The sequence below is a fragment of the Mus pahari genome, chromosome 1, assembly GCF_900095145.1.
Source record: "Mus pahari chromosome 1, PAHARI_EIJ_v1.1, whole genome shotgun sequence".
Classification (NCBI taxonomy): Eukaryota; Metazoa; Chordata; class Mammalia; order Rodentia; family Muridae; genus Mus; species Mus pahari.
Genome location: NC_034590.1, coordinates 118,490,692 through 118,508,312, shown reverse-complemented (window position 1 = coordinate 118,508,312; position 17,621 = coordinate 118,490,692). Strand labels below are relative to the sequence as shown.

Here is a 17,621-nt window from a genome sequence, read left to right as displayed (position 1 = left end):
GGTGCTCTTACCCACTGAGCCATCTCTCCAGCCCGAAATAAATATTTTTAAAAAGGATCTATTGTAAAAAAAAAAAAAAAAAAAAAAAAAAAAAAGAAAGAAAGAAAGAAAAAGAAAAACAAACAAGTAAGTGAAGACAGAGCCCCTGCCATGCCCTGGAAAGGACGGATCTTGATGCCTCCCTTGTACCCCACATCCACTCTGCCAGCAAATCCTTCTGTCTCTGCTCTTAGCGCACATTGCCCCCTGACCTTTTCCCACCTGCCTGTGGTGGGCATCTCACTCCTTGTCTCAATTAGAGCACTGACTCCTCTTCCTGTAACCTTACCTCTACTATACATCTCCTTGTTGAATCAGCAGCCCAGTGGGGCCCGGAACACCTAAACCAGCTGGCGGCTCCTCCACTCAAACTTTCCAGCAGTGGTCTAAATCCCCAAGGCTTTGCAAGCCTATGAGCTGCAAAAGAAACACTTTTTTTTTTTTTTTTTTTTTGATTTTTCAAGACAAGGTTTCTCTGTGTAACCCTGGGTGTCCTGGAACTCTGTAGATCAGGCTGGCCTCAAACTCAGAAATCTGCCTGCCTCTGCCTCCCGAGTGCTGGGATTAAAGGCGAGCCGACCACTGCCGGGCTTTTATTTATTTATTTATTTTTTTGGTAAGGAACACTTCTTACCTGCCCAAGTCCACCTCATCTCCTGCTCCTGCAGGTCCCATGGCCCTGGCCACACTGTACTTAATACTAGGAGTGAGTGCTAGTTAACAGCATTCCCACTCGCAGGGAAAGTTGGAGACTCTTTGACCTCCCTCCTGGAATGCCCTGCCCTGCTCCCAGGTAGCCTCATGACTTCCTCTCTGTCTCCCTAAAGATCTTGGCTCAGCTACCACCACCTCATGTTGTCTTCCCCCAGCATCCTAGATATAATTATAAATCCTTTCCTGACAGGCTTTGTTTCCCTTCATGGTACCCAGGGCACATACTATTTTTGTATATATTAATTTAACTGGCTTATTATCTCCTTTCTAGAAAATACCAGCAGAACATTTTCCTGTTTGATACTATTTCTTTTCTCTCTCTCTCTCTCTCTCTCTCTCTCTCTCTCTCTCTCTCTCTCTCCCTTTTTCTCTTTCTTTTTTTGAGATTTTATTTATTTATTTAGGATTTTCAAAATGGGATTTCTCTGCGTAGCCCTGGCTGTCCTGGAACTTGGTCTATAGACCAAGCTGGCCTCAATCTAGTGAGATCCACTTGCCTCTGCCTCCCAAGTGTTGGGATCGCCTGAGTGTGTCTGTGTGACTGTGTCAGATTCCTTGGAACTGGAGTTACGCACAGTTCTAAGCTGTCATGAGTAACCTCTGAGCAGTCTCTCAAGCCACATGATCCTCCAACCTCTGCCTCCATAGTACGGGATCACAGGTAGGAGCCACCACACTCAGCTTGGTATTGTTTTCTTTGCTGCCTGAAACAGTGCCTACCTCTGCAGTAAGCACTCACTGCACGTTGCCAGGACTACAACTTCTCTGAGCAATAAACGTAGGATAATGATTAAAATCTGAAAAATTTAGATTTAAGACTGGAGCTAAGGCGTTCTCATTTTTTTTTTTTTTTTTTTTTTTTTTTTTTGTGCACTAATAAAGACTCTGGGGTAGGAGTTGTAGCTCAGTGACAGAACTCTATCATGTGTGAAAGCATGAATTTGACCCTCAATACAGAGCTGGGGTCATGGGGGCCAAGCCAAGCCAAACCAAGCCAAACAAAACCAAGCCAAACAAAACAAAAAAACAAACAAGAAAGCTAAGACTTTGATTCACGCCTCCACCCCAGATTCCAGGGTTAGTCCCAAGGGTTTGCAAACTGCTCTATCTCCCCAGGTGATTCCCATGCAGGTCATGTGGAGGTCACACTACCCAGATGTCTGCTCAAACTGAAATAAATAGGACCCAGAACACCTGAGGTCTTTAAACAAGTTACACAGGAGTTACAAGGCCATTTAGGACAACAGCGACTTCTGTATCCTCTGGGTTCAGCACAGCGTACGTGCACGTTAATGCCCTGTGAACGAATGCTGAGCAGGATGAATGAGTACAACAGGACTTGTTAGAAAAGGCATGCCAAGGGTCTAGAAGGCCAGAATGCTTCCAGACATTTGGCTGTGCCCGCGCGCCTCGGCGAAGGCAGCGCGCGCCACCGCCCACCAAGTGGCTCCGAGGCGAGCTCGCTCCAGGCCCGCGCGCGCCCTTCCGCTCCGCGTGGTCGTTGCCATAGTTACAGACGCGGCCGGTCGAGGGGGCGGGACCGGCGCGTGCGCGTCATTCCTAGCGCGACGCTCTGCCGCGCCTCCCGCCTTTCTGTTCTCAGGCCTTCCGCGCGCACGGCAACCGTTCCACCTGCGCGCCTTCGCGCTCGCCGCCCACTCTGGTCTGGTTCTGCGCCGGCGCGGGGCCCTCTAGGACGCGCGGGGGATTTGTGAGACGCATGCGTAGTGCGCGGCCCGCCGCTCCGCTGTCGCTCGGGTTCCGCCGTTGCCACCTCCCTACCGGCAAGTGCGAGAGGGGAACCGAGGGCCGCCGCCGCCACCGCCACCATGGGGGTAAGTTATGCTGGAGAAGTAATGGGAAGTCTACAGTTGCGGTTCACCCTCTGCGTCCTCATTGTTTCTTGAACCCCCCTCACGTGACTCTGACCCCTTACAGCCTCACGTGACCCCCCGGCCCCCACTTGACAAGAGTTCCCCCACGCCTCGTTGTAAAGGTCCCCGCGTTGAGCCTAGCCCAGAAATTCTCTGGGAGTCCTCTTCTTCCTCCTCCCCCTCCACACCCCGTTCTCCTCGTGCCCCTTCCTGTCTCTCTGACCCCCCTAGAAGGCCTCCCCACTCCCGAGCCCCTGCTGCGTCCCTGATATTAGCCCCTTGCTCCCTGAAGACACCCATCATCTGACTGTCACGGTCCTAGCGGTTTCCTGCTACCCGGAACTTGTAGGGAACTGAGGCAGGGAGGGAAGAAGTCGTATGGCCAAGGTCACACTCACATGGCTTGGGCACTGGACCCCATCCGGTGACTCCGGAGTCCCGATGGGATCTGCTTCCCACTGCTCAAGTCTCTGCCTAGCCAGTTCCCCTACACTTTTGAACTGTCTGCTGCCAGCTTCTTCCGGCTCCAGATGAAATGTAGTCTTCCTTTCCACACAGGCATGCCCGTTCAGCTTCTAGCTGCAGTAAAGTGGATCTTAGAAGTTGAATTGTTCTTAGTCGTGTTACTGCAGGTGGCTTGCAATGGAAGAGGGGGTGGAGGTGTACAGATGAAGGGTGGACTGATTATAGGCCCAACCTGGATGGATAGTACCCACCTGTTACGGTCTGACAGCAAGAAGATATAACATTTCCATGCCCTTTCCTGGGCTGTGCAGATCTAGGGTTGGGCAAAAGCACCCTCCTAGAAATGTAACTCCCTGATCCTAGCTTCCTAGGGTTCGTGTGGAATTTGCAACACTTTTAGCGAGTCCTGACTTTGGAACTAGCTGTGCCTCAGTGGGCAGCCCCATCTTTTAAGGACTAGCGGCATGACCCTGCAGGTAATGAGGCCTTGCTTGGTTTTATTCCGATTTATGTGATGCACGTGACCTCCTCTTAGGATAGTGGTGAAGATTAAATGAGAAAATGGATGTAAATAGCCCACTAGGTGCCTTTTTTTTTGTTTTGTTTTTCGAGACAGTGTAGCCTTGGCTGTCCTGGAACTCGCTCTGCAGACCAGGCTGGCCTCGAACTCAGAAATCCGCCTGCCTCTGCCTTCCGAGTGCTGGGATTAAAGGCGTGCGCCACCACGCCCGGCCCACTAGGTGCCTTTAAGCGGTAGCTGCTATTTTGCTTATATTCTCAGCCTCACTTCAGTGATCTAAAATAGATTGGTGCTATTTTTATTCCTTTGGGTTTGTCCCTACTGTCACTAACCTAGATTTTTTTCCCCTCTCTCACAAACAAATCAGTTTATTAGACAAAAGTTGTCTAGCTTGTGTCAAAACACTTATTTTGGAATCAATGTCAAAAAAAAACTTGAGGGGCCTGCTGGGGTTACATAGCTCTGTAGTAGAGTGTATGCTTAGCATATGTGAGACCCTGAGTTCAGTCTTCACAAAAAAACTCAAAATCTTCCATAGCATTTGTCATAGTTCAGACAGTAATTTTTACTCAGTATGAAGAAAATCAAGGCTGAGAGATTTTGGCATATTTAACTTAGATTTTAGTGAGTGATTCCAGGCCCCTGCTGTTGTTGAAAGTTTCTAGTATTACTCATTACCTCAGACAGTCACTGCAGACTAAGCCCTAAGAGGGTAACGTGCCTCGGGTTCTGTACTTATTCACTGGTGGCACTGAAGTCATGGGGCCCAGATATACTGGGCTTCCTTTGAGTCCCCATCTATTGCTCATACTGTGGAGATGTTTCCCACAACTCCCATCAGAGTGTCTCCTGGCCTAAAACTCAAAGCAGCAGAGACTTGAATTACCTTCATTGGATCAGATCTAGAATCCTCCCATTACTCTCATCAGCCCCACCCCAGCCTCCATGCACCACCTGCATAACTTGAAGCAGTTGTTCCAAGTAGTCACCACCTATCCCCCTAGGAAGTACCCTGCTTCTAAACACCAGACTGAGTGATAGTGGGAGCAGGTGGAACAACACCTCTCCAGGGTTTGAGTTAGAGGATAGATCTCTCCCATTGCCAGAAGCCGCTGGGTGGAAGCATCGACACTGAGGCCTGAGTGATACAAATCTCTACTGGAAGCAGCCACTGGTGGGGTTTGTGTGTTGTCTTTTTTGTTTCTCTCTGTGACTCCCAGACTAGTAAGGGGAGATTAGGTCTGCAGCTTCCTGGGGAAAGCCATATTTATGTAGCATCAACATGACCCATGTATGATGTCATGGGAGGGATGTGTGCTTTAGGGTTCAAGCCTGAATTTGAATCTGAGCCTCCTGTTTGTAGACACTGAATGTCCACACACTGGTAAGTAAAGTAATTACCCTGCCTGGTGGAGCTGAGTCCAGCTGAGGTTGGTAAGACCTGTCAGAGCTCTATGGCTCTATGGTCTCACAGCTGAGCTGTCTAACACATCCTTTTTAGAAAAGCAGAGGTAGCCGGGCGTGGTGGTGCATGCCTTTAATCCCAGCACTTGGGAGGCAGAGACAGGCGGATTTCTGAGTTCGAGGCCAGCCTGATCTACAAAGTAAGTTCCAGGACAGCTAGGGCTGCACAGAGAAACCCTGTCTCAAAAAAACCAAAACAAAAAACCAAAAAACAAAAAGAAAGAAAGGGAGGCAAAGGGCTAGGGATATAGCTGTTCTCTAGAGTGCCTGCCTGGCATGCCTGAGGCCCTGGGTTTGATCTCTAGCACCTCATAGACTGGGTGAAGTGATTCAAGCCTGTAATCCTAGCACTCAGGAAATGGAGGCAGGAGGAGCAGAAGTTCAAGGTCATCCTTAGCTACATAACAAGTTAGGAATCAACCTGAGCTATAGGAGATCCTGTGCCCCCCACCCCCAAAATAGAATGCACGGGCAGAGTGTCTGACACTAGTGGGTTCCTGTAAACAGAGACCATCTCTAAAGCTGGAGATGAAGCTCAGTGTAACATAGTAGCTGTGAATATGCTTTGGTCCTAGCACACATACAGCTAAAAATAGCTTAAATCCAGTGCATTAATACCATTTTATCTGTATAACAGCCCTTTGATTTTTGCTGTAGAAATTATTAGGTCCATTCTATGGTTGAGGAAACCGAGGTTCTGACAAACTGAATAACTTGCCAAAAGGGTTTTAAGTAACATGCCTAAAGCCATAGCTATTAAGCGAAAGAGCTGAGAATCAAATCCAGGTCTCTTGACTCAAAAGCCCACACTCTTTATTATATAAAGCTCCCTTGGGAAAGACACTTAACCACAGTGAGCGTTACTGTTCACTGTGCTTATTTCCCATTTTAATTAGACAAGTTTTCCTGCGTCCCTGCAGGACAGCCTTACCTCCACAAGGCTTCAACGAAGCTAATTGGAACAGTGGGAGACCACTCTAACTTGTGTTTGCTGGAGTTGCAGGAGAGCCCCTGCCTGTGTGGCCCAGCCTGTCTCTACCCCTCACTCTGTGCTGGCTGCCAAGTGCTTAAGGAGTGTTCTCCATTATCTCAGTCTTCTTGGTAGTGGCCTTGGGCCTCTTTTTGAGGGTTGCCTGGTTTGCCAGTCAGCCTGCATAAGTCTCAGAAACCATGTTCCTGTGTTCAGAAATGAGATGTTGTGGAAGAACCCAGGTTTTGTGCTTTTGGGGTCCCGGAAATCACACTTGGTTTCCAGCATCTTTCATCTTGTCCACAGTGTGTTATGTGGCAGTCCAACAGTCCTACAATCTGTTGGCTTGGTATGGTGGAGAAGAGAGCTTACATCTCATTTGAATGTGAAGATGTGTTAGCATCCCAGATTCCCTGGAAATGTTCAAATGGTCATTTGGGGGTGGGTGGCAGGTGGGCATGGCCTTATCTGGTTGATGGAATACTCATGTTCCTGATGCTCCATGGTGAAGCTCTGTAGACTTCATCTACTGTTTCTCTTTTCCCTGCTTCCACCCTAGCATGGAGCTGGTGTAAGAGGTGGTACTGTTGGGAATTGGTTCCCAGGTAAATGGGCATCAAGAAATTAGTTGCTCTCGAAAAACCAAACCAAAAAAAGAAAAAGAAAGAAAGAAAGAAATTAGTTGCTAAGTGGTTGCCTGAGAGTGCTTGAAGTCCTAGCTTTATCTCTGCAGGATATGAGAAGGTCTTTGGTGAGTGAGCTGAAGTCTAGACCAAGGCTGCTTCTATGGCCTGGCCCCTCACTCCCTGGGGAGCTGTGCATGAGTCATGCTCCCTTGGGCCTCAGTTTCTTAATGTATAAAGGTAAGCGATGCTTCTACCCTGAGCCTTGACCCATGCATTCCTGTGAAAGTGCTTTGGTAATGGACTTCAGCGTGGTGCTAAAGCCTATATTCCAGAGGGAAAATAAATCCCGGAAAACCTGTTGGAGGGGCTACTTCTGTTCCCATTTGCACCTCCGTGAAAACAGCCTCAGGCTGGGGGTATAGTTGAATGCTAGACCACTGACCCAGCATGCACAAGACCCTGAGTTCCATCCCCACCGCCACAAAGACCAACACAAACCTGTATGTGCCTTTCTCAGGAGAGGTGAGAAATGAGAGCGTGCCTGGCTCCTAGCACAGTGATGGGAAGTATCTGGTGCTGGCTGGCATTTTGCCTGTCAAAGAGTCTTCATTCTTTTACCTTCGGATGTTGAAGTACAAGTTTGGCAGTGCTGTTCCTTCGAACATCCAGGCTGAAGTTATGCTTTGGAGCTAGCCTGTCTGTTTAAAAGCTGGTTTTCTTTTTTTTTTTTTTTTTTTTTTTTCGAGACAGGGTTTCTTTGTATAGCCCTGGCTGTCCTGGAACTCACTCTGTAGACCAGGCTGGCCTTGAATCCACCTGCCTCTGCCTCCCAAGTGCTGGGATCAAAGGCATGTGCCACCACGCTCGGCTCTAAAAGCTGGTTTTCAATTCATGTGAATGTGGATTGTTCAGTGCCCTGTCCTGGGGCCAGGCAGTGCCACAGTCACATTGGCATTGGTGGTATTTGACCTCTCTCCAGTGAGCTGTGAAAGATGTGTGGCTGGAGTCAGGAGATCTGGGCTGTCTGGTCCTCCCTGTAGGGTGAACAAGAAGGTACCATTAAGCACCTTTCTGTAACCCTAGTGATAACAGCACCAGGAGAACTGGATGCTTTACTCTTAGACCAGGGCATGATGTGGTTTTGTTCTAGGACCTGGCAGGGAAAAAGTAGAAAGCACTTTTGATGAAAGGTGGGGGTCGTAGCTCACACCTGTAATCTTAGCACTTGGGAGGCTGAGCCAGGGTGATTATTGTTGAGTTGGGGGCCTGCCTGAGCTATAGTATGAATCCACCCTCTTCCCATGCCCCCACCAGAAAAAAAAAAAAAAGAGGAGAGATTTTGTTTTTGTTTGTTTTGTTTTGTTTTCTTCTGTTTTTGTTTTTTTGAGACAGGGTTTCTCTGTATAGCCCTGGCTGTCCTGGAACTCATTTGTAGACAAGGCTGGCCTCAAATTCAGAAATCTGCCTGCCTCTGCCTCCCAAGTGCTGGGATTAAACCCATACACCACCATGCCCTGCAGGAGGAGGGATTTTGAAAGAGTCTCATATTAGCCTTCAAGTAGGGTCTGGTTAAGATGCAAGTAGGGACAACTTCCCTTTGCCCATCCCTGCTGTCATGCCCCTGCAACTTGGTCTTGCTGACCATGTGGAACCTCTGCCCTGAGGTGAACCCATGAGGCCCTCAGTACACCCTTGACATCAGCAGGTGCATGGTGTGACTGCCACTTGGCCTGGGCTGGGCAGAGGTGCTGGGTGTGGCTCTGAATTGCTTCCACAGGGCTCTCTCATAGAAGACATTCTAAAGAAATGCTGGTCTGGGGCCATCTCAGATCCTAGAACATTCCCCTAAATGTTCCTGAAATTGAACATTTCCTCCTCAGGAATGAATGTGACTGCTGGGCCACACATCCAGGTTGCCTGTTGCAGGGTCAGGTTAACAGATTCAAGGCCCCTTGGGTTCCTCTGAGTGAGTTGGCTATAGCCCTTCCAGTGGTGGTGTTTTCCTTGTTGCAGAGAAAGTCGAGCAAGGCCAAAGAGAAGAAGCAGAAACGATTGGAGGAGAGAGCGGCCATGGATGCTGTGTGTGCCAAAGTGGACGCTGCCAACAGGGTGACTCTCAGTTCCTCCCTCAACTTCAGCTTCTTTCTGTTTTTTACTTCTTGGCGCCACCAAGTGGCAGATCTCTGGCACTGTCCACACAGGCCGGGAGGAGGGGCTGTGGTTGGCTCAAGTGTTGAGGGTTGTGTGGAAAGGCTACAGATCTTCCTGATGTGGAACATGGGGAGATTTTTTGGGTGAGGAAACCTCTCATGAGACATGACACATGGTTCTTAACTCTTCCTTCTTTCAGAGGTTCCTGGCTGCCCCTGGGTACTGTGAGCTCTGCATTACCCAAGGCTTCACTGGCCTGGTCCCTGGGACTGCTCAGAGGAGCAGCAGCTGTGAATCAGCTCTGTGGGATAAGGGGTGTTGGGCCAGTCTGGGAGCTTTCTCCCTGAGCCTGAGTTTGGCCTTGGTACCCTTCCTACATCATGCTGTATTTCACATTTTCCCCCTAATGGGGGTGGAAAGTGCACATGAATGTAGGTGTGTAAGCCCCTGGAGCTATTGTTACTGGAAGTTGTAAGCTGTCCTGTATGGGTGCTGGGAAATGAACCCAGACCTTCTGGAAGTGCACTCTTAACTCCTGAGCCATCCATCCTTCTAGCCCAATACATTAATTTTTGTTAATTCCCATATTGGTAAATGGCTGTGCCTCTGAAATGATATTCTGCAAGGTTGTGCTTTTCTATCTCAGTGACTGTCAGATTGCAGTTGGTTGGCACTCTTATCTCTGAAATATTCAAGCAGATTGGTCATTTCTCTCCTGGGTTGGCTGTCCAGGGCAGGCATTATGCCACAGGCTTGCTGATTGTTCTCTTTCACCACATTCATGGTGTCACCCCTCCTTACTAGTGTTGTCTTCCTTCATCTGTGTCTGCTCTCTGCCCACAGCTTGGAGACCCTCTGGAGGCATTCCCAGTCTTCAAGAAGTATGACCGCAATGGGTGAGTTGCAGTTAGCATTCCTAATGTCATCTGGTGCTCCTTGGAAATTCACTCCTCCAGTGGACTCCATTATGAGAAAGCAGCAACTGGCTGTTGCCTCTTGTTGATGCAGTCAGTCTCCCAGTTAAGGTGATGCAGGAATTGATGGGTGTGGAAACATTGTGTGTAATTGATGTTATATGAGTGCACACTGATATCCTTTTAAGACTTACATCTTTCTCAAAGGATCAAACTTGTCAGCCTACTATCTCACATTTTATGATCGGGAGCCAGAGACTCAGAAAATGTGAATAACATTCCTGGGTTTAACTCACATCCGAAGGAGTTTCTGATTCCCAATTCAGTGCTTCTTCCTTGAGTGTACAGTATATAATATGTTGGCTGTTTAACACTAGTTAAAGTTCTTAGCCTGGCTTACCTAGTTTTGTAATCAGAAATGGGTCTAAAAACCCATGAGCGGTGGTAGCACATGCCTTTAATCCTAGCATTTGGGAGGCAGAGGCAGGCGGATCTCTGAGTTTAAGGCCAGCATGATGTACAGAGTGAGTTCCAGGATGGCCAGGGATACACACATAAAGGCGGTTTCAAAAAACAAAGCCAAACAACAAAACAGAAATTTGGTTCTTTGAAGAAAGTGGCAGTGTACTGACATACATAAAAATACATAAATACATCTTTAAAAAACAAAAAACAAATCCTTAGCTTGGAGAGGAAAAAGGATCATGAGTTTGAGAGCACTCTAGACTACAGTAAGACACTGGCACTGTCATAAAAAAATCAAAGAGCAAAAGAGAAGAAAGAAAAAGATTAGGGTCTAGTGGTCCTTTCCTTAGGAGTTAGGAGGGTTAGACCCAAAGCTCTGGTCCATGGAGCCTGTGACAGTAAATATGGCTGTTGTGACTGCTGTCTCAGATGGCATTCAGGTCTGGTTGCAGGCCCTTTTCCTTTGCCCTCCTGAGTGGTAGGTAGTCTGTGCTGTGCTGCCTTAGCTCAGGGAGGTCAGAGGTTACAGTTTCTCTGTGACGGTAAAGAGTGGTTGGACCTTTCATTAGCATCCCTGGAATAAGTCAGTCAGGCCCCTTCAGCCTTGGTTTCTTACCTGTCAGATAGGATGCTGCGAGGAAGTAGTGAGGTATGCTGAGGAGATCGGAGCAAACACCCAGAGAGAGAGTGAGCATGGTGTAGAGGGGCAGCCGTGTCAATCCCTAAGCCCTGTGGCAAGGCTTTAATCATGGGGTCAATCCAGTTCACTTACTCTTACGTCTTCCGGTCTGGGATCTGAAATATGACGGATGGTTCCTGTAGCAACTTTGTTACTCAGTTTTTGGAAAGTCATGGTGTGATTAGAGATCTCTTCCTGTGGTCTTACTGTTTTTATGTGCTGTGTTTCTATTGACTTCCAAAAATCTGGACCCACTCTGAAGCAAGCCACAGCAGCAGGCTCAGCTGCTCTAGAGTCTTGCATTGCATATGGTTCCTGTAGCTGTGACCCTTCTTCTGTATGCATAGGACAGCACTTGAGAGGCTCAGGCAGAGGGATTTTTATGAGTTTGAGGGCTGCATACTGATTCAACCCCCTCCCCCAGCTATGTGGGGACCAAAAATAAAAGTACAGATGAATGTAGGCTGGCCTTCGGGTATTTTCCAGCCAATAGGTGCAGTGCTGGGTTTGGATGGTTCTTACATGATACTTGTGAAGGAAGGCTCTTCCAAAGGCAGGAGGTTAGGATCTTGCCAGTCAGCCGAGATGACAGTTGATTCCAGTGGGAACTTCCATTGTGAAGATTGTGTCAAAGGCTCGTGAAAGATGCTGTATGGGAATTCTTTAAAGGCTTAATTTTAGACAGATATGCCTATCATTTTAGTATTTGGGAGGCCGAAGCAGAAGGGTCATGAGTTCAAGGTTAGTCTGAGTTACATAGTGAGAACCTGTGTCCAAAAAAAAAAAAAAGAAGAAGAAGACTAGTGGGAACAGGAGAGGTAGTTGATGGTGCACACCTTTAATCCCAGTTCAGGAGGCAGAGGCAGTGTAATCTCTTGAGTTTGAGATCAGTCTGCTCTGCATACTAAGGCCAGCTAGGGCCACATTTAGAAACCCTGTTTCCAGACAGACAAAAACACTGACGAGGTTCTACTGATAAGTGGAACCAAAAACCTGATGGCTTGAATTGATCCCCTGATATCCTGTGGTAGGAGAAAACCGGTTTCCTGAAATTATCCTCTGACTTCCGAATGGGTCTTTACTCACTACCCCCACTCCCAACATAGACACATGTTGCTTTTTTTTCCAGATAGGGCCTTCCTATATAGACTGTATAGCCTTGGCTGCCCTGGAAGTAGCTTGTTGTGCTCTATCGACCTGATCTATAGACTGTCAGAGGTCAGTCTGTTTCTGTCTCCTGAGTGCTGGGGTTACAGGTGTGTCCCATCACACTCAATAACTTAAAGATAAATATTTGTTTCATTTTGAATGTGTGTGTGTGTGTGTGTGTGAGAGAGGGTATGTGTACATGGACGCAAGTGTCCTGAGGCCAGGGGCATCTGGAGCTCCAGTTTCTGGCCATCCTGAGTGGCCTGAGGTGGGTGTTGGGTGCCAAACTCAGGGCCCTAGAAGAGCAGCAACTGATATTAACTGCCAAGCCTGTACTCCAGCTCCTTTCACCCTTTTTTTTTTTTAAAGCTTGAGTTTTTCGAACTAGTTTCTCTGTCTCTAGAAAGAGGGACTTAATGTCTAGAGCAGTGGTTTAGACCCCCTGGTGCTTGTGTGATGGGATGGCAGTCACCATTGGGTGCTATGGGGAAGAAGAGGCAGGCACTTGGGGGTAGGCCACGGAAGGGTATTTGGTTTCAGTCTTCTTGAAAGGCCCAGGTCATCCAGCTGCTTGTAAAGGCAAGACAGATGGATAAGAGACCTGGTCAGACAGCCGAGTGAGAGAAGGGCAGAGACTATAGTTAGCCAGACATGTGCCTACAAACAGCTAGGGAATAGTGTTCCTGGTAACATTATTAGGTATATTACTAGACACTCCGGGGACTGAGCGGGTATGGGAAAGCAGGAAAGTAGCCAAGAAAGAGCAGTTGACAGATGAGTCTGATCAGAACAGTCCAGGGAACAGGCCTTGTGGCAGGGTGGTGGCCATAAGATGACAGTTGCTGTTAATCCTAGGTCTGGAAAACTTGGCTTTTCCTTTTAGGGTACCTGAGACTGGCATGCCTCCCTGACAATCATTCAAGAAGGAATAGCAGTGTCCTGGTGGGAGCCCCAGGCCTGATGCCCCACTGTCTGCTTCTCAGGTTGAATGTCTCCATTGAATGTAAACGAGTGTCTGGATTGGAGCCAGCCACTGTGGATTGGGCCTTTGACCTGACCAAAACCAATATGCAGACGATGTAAGCATGGCCCTACCAAGGGCAACCCTCTACCCAATGGCTTTCATCCGAGGCCCCCTGTCCTGATTGCCCCAACTCCCCAGGTATGAGCAAAGTGAGTGGGGCTGGAAGGACCGAGAAAAACGGGAGGAAATGACCGATGACCGAGCCTGGTACCTCATTGCTTGGGAAAACAGTTCCATTCCAGTTGCCTTTTCTCACTTCCGGTTTGATGTGGAGTGCGGGGATGAAGTCCTGTACTGGTAGGAACTGAGGCATACAGTGGGGTAGAGGGGAGGAAACCAGGTGGCAGAACCCACTTGTCCCCTCTAGGCTTAAGGCCTGCAGGCTCTTCCAGTGGGTCTAGGCGCTCACTCCTCTGCTTTCTCTGTTAGCTATGAAGTGCAGCTGGAAAGCAAGGTACGGCGGAAAGGCCTAGGGAAGTTCCTCATTCAGATCCTGCAGCTCATGGCCAACAGGTAAGGAGCTGCTGCACTGCTGGGGGGAAAGAACTGACCAAGGAGATGGCTTCCTTGGATTTCCTCAAGGAGAAAGGCATCTAGACCCTGTCAGGAAGATGACCTGCTTTGCTGTGTTAAGAGGGCAAGTGGGGCAAATCCCTGACACTGAGGCACTCTGACCAGCTTGCTGTGGTGGGAAGGGCTTAGTGTCAAGGTGCCCGAGACCTCTGCAGGCTGAGGAGGGGTAGATGTAGGAGAGAGGGGAGGCCTGACCTTACCTTCGGTGTGCCCCTCCTCCCTCCCATGTCCATCCGTCTGTCTGTCCTTCTCTTTTCCTCCCCACCCCCCGTTATTTGAGTTTCTGTGTGGCCCTGGCTGTCCTGGAATACTCTGTAGGTCAGGCTGGCCTTAAATTCAGATACCCACCTGCCTCTGCCTCTGCTTGTTCACTATTTTTAGTTGATATGTTTTTGTTTTCTGAGGCAGGTTCTCATTCTAACCCAAGGTAGCCTTGAACTCAGGGAATTCCCCTTGCCTCAGCTTCCCAACCATTGATATTGTACAGATAAGAAATTGTGTCCAGTTTGCTTTTTATTTTTGTGATTTTTTTTTTTTTTTTGTATATGGACATTTTTCCTGTGTGTGTGTGTGTGTGTGTGTGTGTGTGTGTGTGTGTGTGTGTGTGTGTGTGTGTGTGCACCGTATTGGTTCTTGGTACTTTTAGAGGCCAGAAGAGGGTGTCAGATTCCTTGGAGCAGCCGGTGCGCTTGACCCCTGAACTAACTCATGAGACATTTCTCCAAACCCCGTTTTTTAATTTCTTCTTCTTTTTTTTTAAATGTGAATTACACTGTAGCTGTCTTCAGACACACCAGAAGAGGGCATCAGATCCCTTTTAAAGATGGTTGTGAGCCACCATGTGGTTGCTGGGAATTAAACTCAGGACCTCTGGAAGAGCAGCCAGTGCTCTTAAGCCCTGAACTCCTCAGACATTTCTCCAACCCCCCCTTTTTTTTAAATATACATTTTTATTTATGTGTATGTGTGTGCTTGCCATGTGAGTACAGTGCTTGCAGAGGCCAGAAGGATGTGGGATATCCTAGATCTTGAGGTACAGGCAAGAAGATAGGAATCATCCTATGGCTAGGAAGGGAACCCCAGTCCTCTGGAAGAGCAGAAGTGTTGCCCAGTGCTGGACCATCTGTCTAGCCCTTGGATTCTGTTTCTAAACGGTGCTCTCTCTGCTTCCTTCCAGCACACAGATGAAGAAGGTGATGTTAACTGTTTTTAAACATAATCATGGCGCCTATCAGTTCTTCAGAGAGGCACTGCAGTAAGGCTTGGGTGTGGTCCCTCAGGGTGGTCAGGGTGGTCCTTTTGCTGGTTCCCAGTGCCTGCTTGCCCTCATCCTGGTCCTAGTCAGGGTTCATGGGCATTGGAGTTTGTGCGATCTTATCCCACTGCCTTCTGACTTAGTCCTTGCACCCCAATCCAGAGGTCTCAGAAGGTTGGAGAACTTCTTGACTCAGGGAGCAAAACATTTAGCTTGCCAACTCCCAAGTCTTTTTCTTGTCTGTCTTTGCAGGTTTGAAATTGATGACTCTTCACCCAGCATGTCCGGTTGCTGTGGGGAGGACTGTTCCTATGAGATTCTGAGCCGGAGGACCAAGTTTGGGGACAGTCAGCACTCCCACACAGGCGGCCACTGTGGTGGCTGTTGCCACTGAACTCCTAAAACCACTTTGAAGGGAAGTCACTCTCCTTAGGCCTGTCCTCTCCCTGGTCTTATGCCACTTGCCAGGTACCCTCAGAGCTGTGGGTGCCTTAGTCCTGCACGAGCCAGGCATATCCTGAGAACACAGAACCTTGGGGAGCAGTGACCCCAGCTGCCTTTCCACCTCCCTCCTGGAAAAGCAGAGTGCCAGGAGGGAACACCGAGGAGAGGGGGCCGCGAGATTGACAGGTTGGCCATCAAGCCCATCCTTGTGCAGTAGCTGCCTACTTACTTAGTCCCCTCTTGTCTGCGGCTGAGTTCCTGACCGGGTTGCACACCATGCCCATATGGACAAGTGGAATGTTAATACCTATGTTTGTAAATGGCCTGGAGTCTGCTGGTCCCCAGAAAGAACTGGATGCAGATCTGGGCATACAACAGACCTTGGACATCTTTTCTCTGGGGACAAAGTGCTCTTTCAGAGACTATGTAGCCCTTGATGTATGTCAAGGTGCAAAGGTTTGCGCCACAATCTTAAAGATCCACAGGGTGGCGTCTCCGGACCAGCCAACTTGAGGAGGGAGTCTGCCTCCATCACTGTCAATAAGACAGAGAAGATCAGGAAAAGCCATCTCTCATGTGTTTGTCATAGGGATGTGGCATCTCTGGGCCTTTGGACTTTGCTGCATTTTCATGATCTTGACTTGACCTTTATTCAAGAAGGAAGTCAAAGTCCTGCCTGTTCTCACACCTCTCTTCTCAGCCCAGATACCTCTGTTCTTAGTCTCAAGGGGAATAACATCAGGGAGCCTCTCGTCTTCCCCCAGAAGAACCCTTCCTGGTAGAGTTGAATCCATTTCTTCCTATTCTTGGTGCTGATAGCTCTCTGAAGGTGGGGTACTTCCCGGCCACCCTCCCTGTCTGAGGGGCCCCAGCCAGCAGCAGGCCCCTTTGCCTGTTCTCCCCAGCCCCACCCCTCACCGCCTCAATGAGGCTCTCTCGCCACTGTCTTGGCACCCCTGGGATGCCTTTCAGTGGCCCACCACTGCTTTCCTGTCACAGGTGTCACCCTACAGTGACAGGCTAGAGCCAGAAGGCCTTCCTCCTCCGGGGATGCAGGCTTAGAACTTGAACTCACCCTGACCTCTGGATCCTGTTCTTCAAGGAAGCAAAACCAAATCCTTCCCTAGGAAAACATACTTGCCACTTCCCCATTGCCACCCCTGAGTTCCGCCTTGGGAGGCATGGCAGAGAGCTTGCCTTTGTGCAATTGCTTTCGGAGACTCTACTCAGAGTCTGCTCACCTTACCCCAGCCTGACTCAGGCTATCTGTTCTGGCAAGTCTCCCCAAAGCAGTCACCTCTCGCCCAGATCCTTGACTTGTGCAGTAACCTGGACACGGAAGAATCCTTTCTTGCTTGGTCTGTCCTCTGTTGAGCACTCTGTGCTGTTGTTAGCCCTTGGCCTTGCCTGGGAGAAGGCCTTGCAGCTTTACACTGGAATAGGTCTGCCTTTGTCTGGCTTGCTAGCTTTTGGGCTATACCTCTGGTGAGAGTTAGAGCTTCCCAGAAAGGATTGGCATGCTCCTTCTGAGAATCATGAGACAGGAGCATGCTTGCAGGAGTTATTTCTTGATCTCCGTCTGTCTTAGATCATGAATCTCTGATACCTCCTACTTAGGGGTCCAGAAGGAACCCCCAGTGTGAGCCCCATGTGAGGTGAATCGAGTGTCTTGTCTCCAGTTACTGGACACCCAGCACCAAGACTCATGGTGCTCAGGGCCTGCCCTGCTCCCTGCCCTCTGCAGGCCCCATCCCAAAGGCCCTTCAGGATCTCTCACTGGACCAGAGGGATGGTGGCCAAGACCAGCAGATCACTCTTGTGGGTGTTAAGCCCAGTGGTTCATCAGGCATCTTCTACCGCCCTTTTGATTTTGAGAGACAGCAGGTCTAGTCTACTGTACGAGGCTTTTTTGTTTTTTGTTCCAGGTGTGTTAAAATGGTTTTAAAAGTTTTCGTTTTGTTTTAGTGAACCTATTCCATTTCAGGTTATTTTTCTTGCTGTTAAATGTGTATGGTTCTTTTTAACCTTTTCTGGAGGGTTAGGGGGTTATTTTTGTTTTTAAGAGGAAAGTTGGAAGGTAATTTTTTTTTTCTAGCAGTTCATTATCACTGGAATCAAAGGGGAAAAAAACCCATCTCTCTTTGTATCCATTTTATTTGTATGTCATTAATAAACAGATACTTTGTGCAAATGCTGGGATGTTGCCCAGATACTGTGTGCCACGGGCAGTGGGCTTTGGGAGGCACAAGGCTGTTCTGGCCCTACACCCTTCCTGCAAAGGAAGTCTCATGGGAC

The 17,621-nt window shown here is 48.7% G+C and overlaps 1 protein-coding gene across 1 annotated transcript; it reads left to right on the top strand.

Annotated features, from left to right (window-relative positions):
- Positions 1–2,309: 2,309 nt before the first annotated feature.
- Positions 2,310–17,517, top strand: Naa40 (N(alpha)-acetyltransferase 40, NatD catalytic subunit). Its single transcript, XM_021191512.1, has 8 exons — positions 2,310–2,588; positions 8,686–8,781; positions 9,667–9,719; positions 13,014–13,109; positions 13,193–13,351; positions 13,484–13,567; positions 14,805–14,882; positions 15,135–17,517. Exons 1-8 carry the CDS (start codon positions 2,583–2,585, stop codon positions 15,274–15,276), a joined length of 714 nt encoding a protein of 237 aa, XP_021047171.1. The 5' UTR covers positions 2,310–2,582; the 3' UTR covers positions 15,277–17,517.
- Positions 17,518–17,621: the final 104 nt, after the last annotated feature.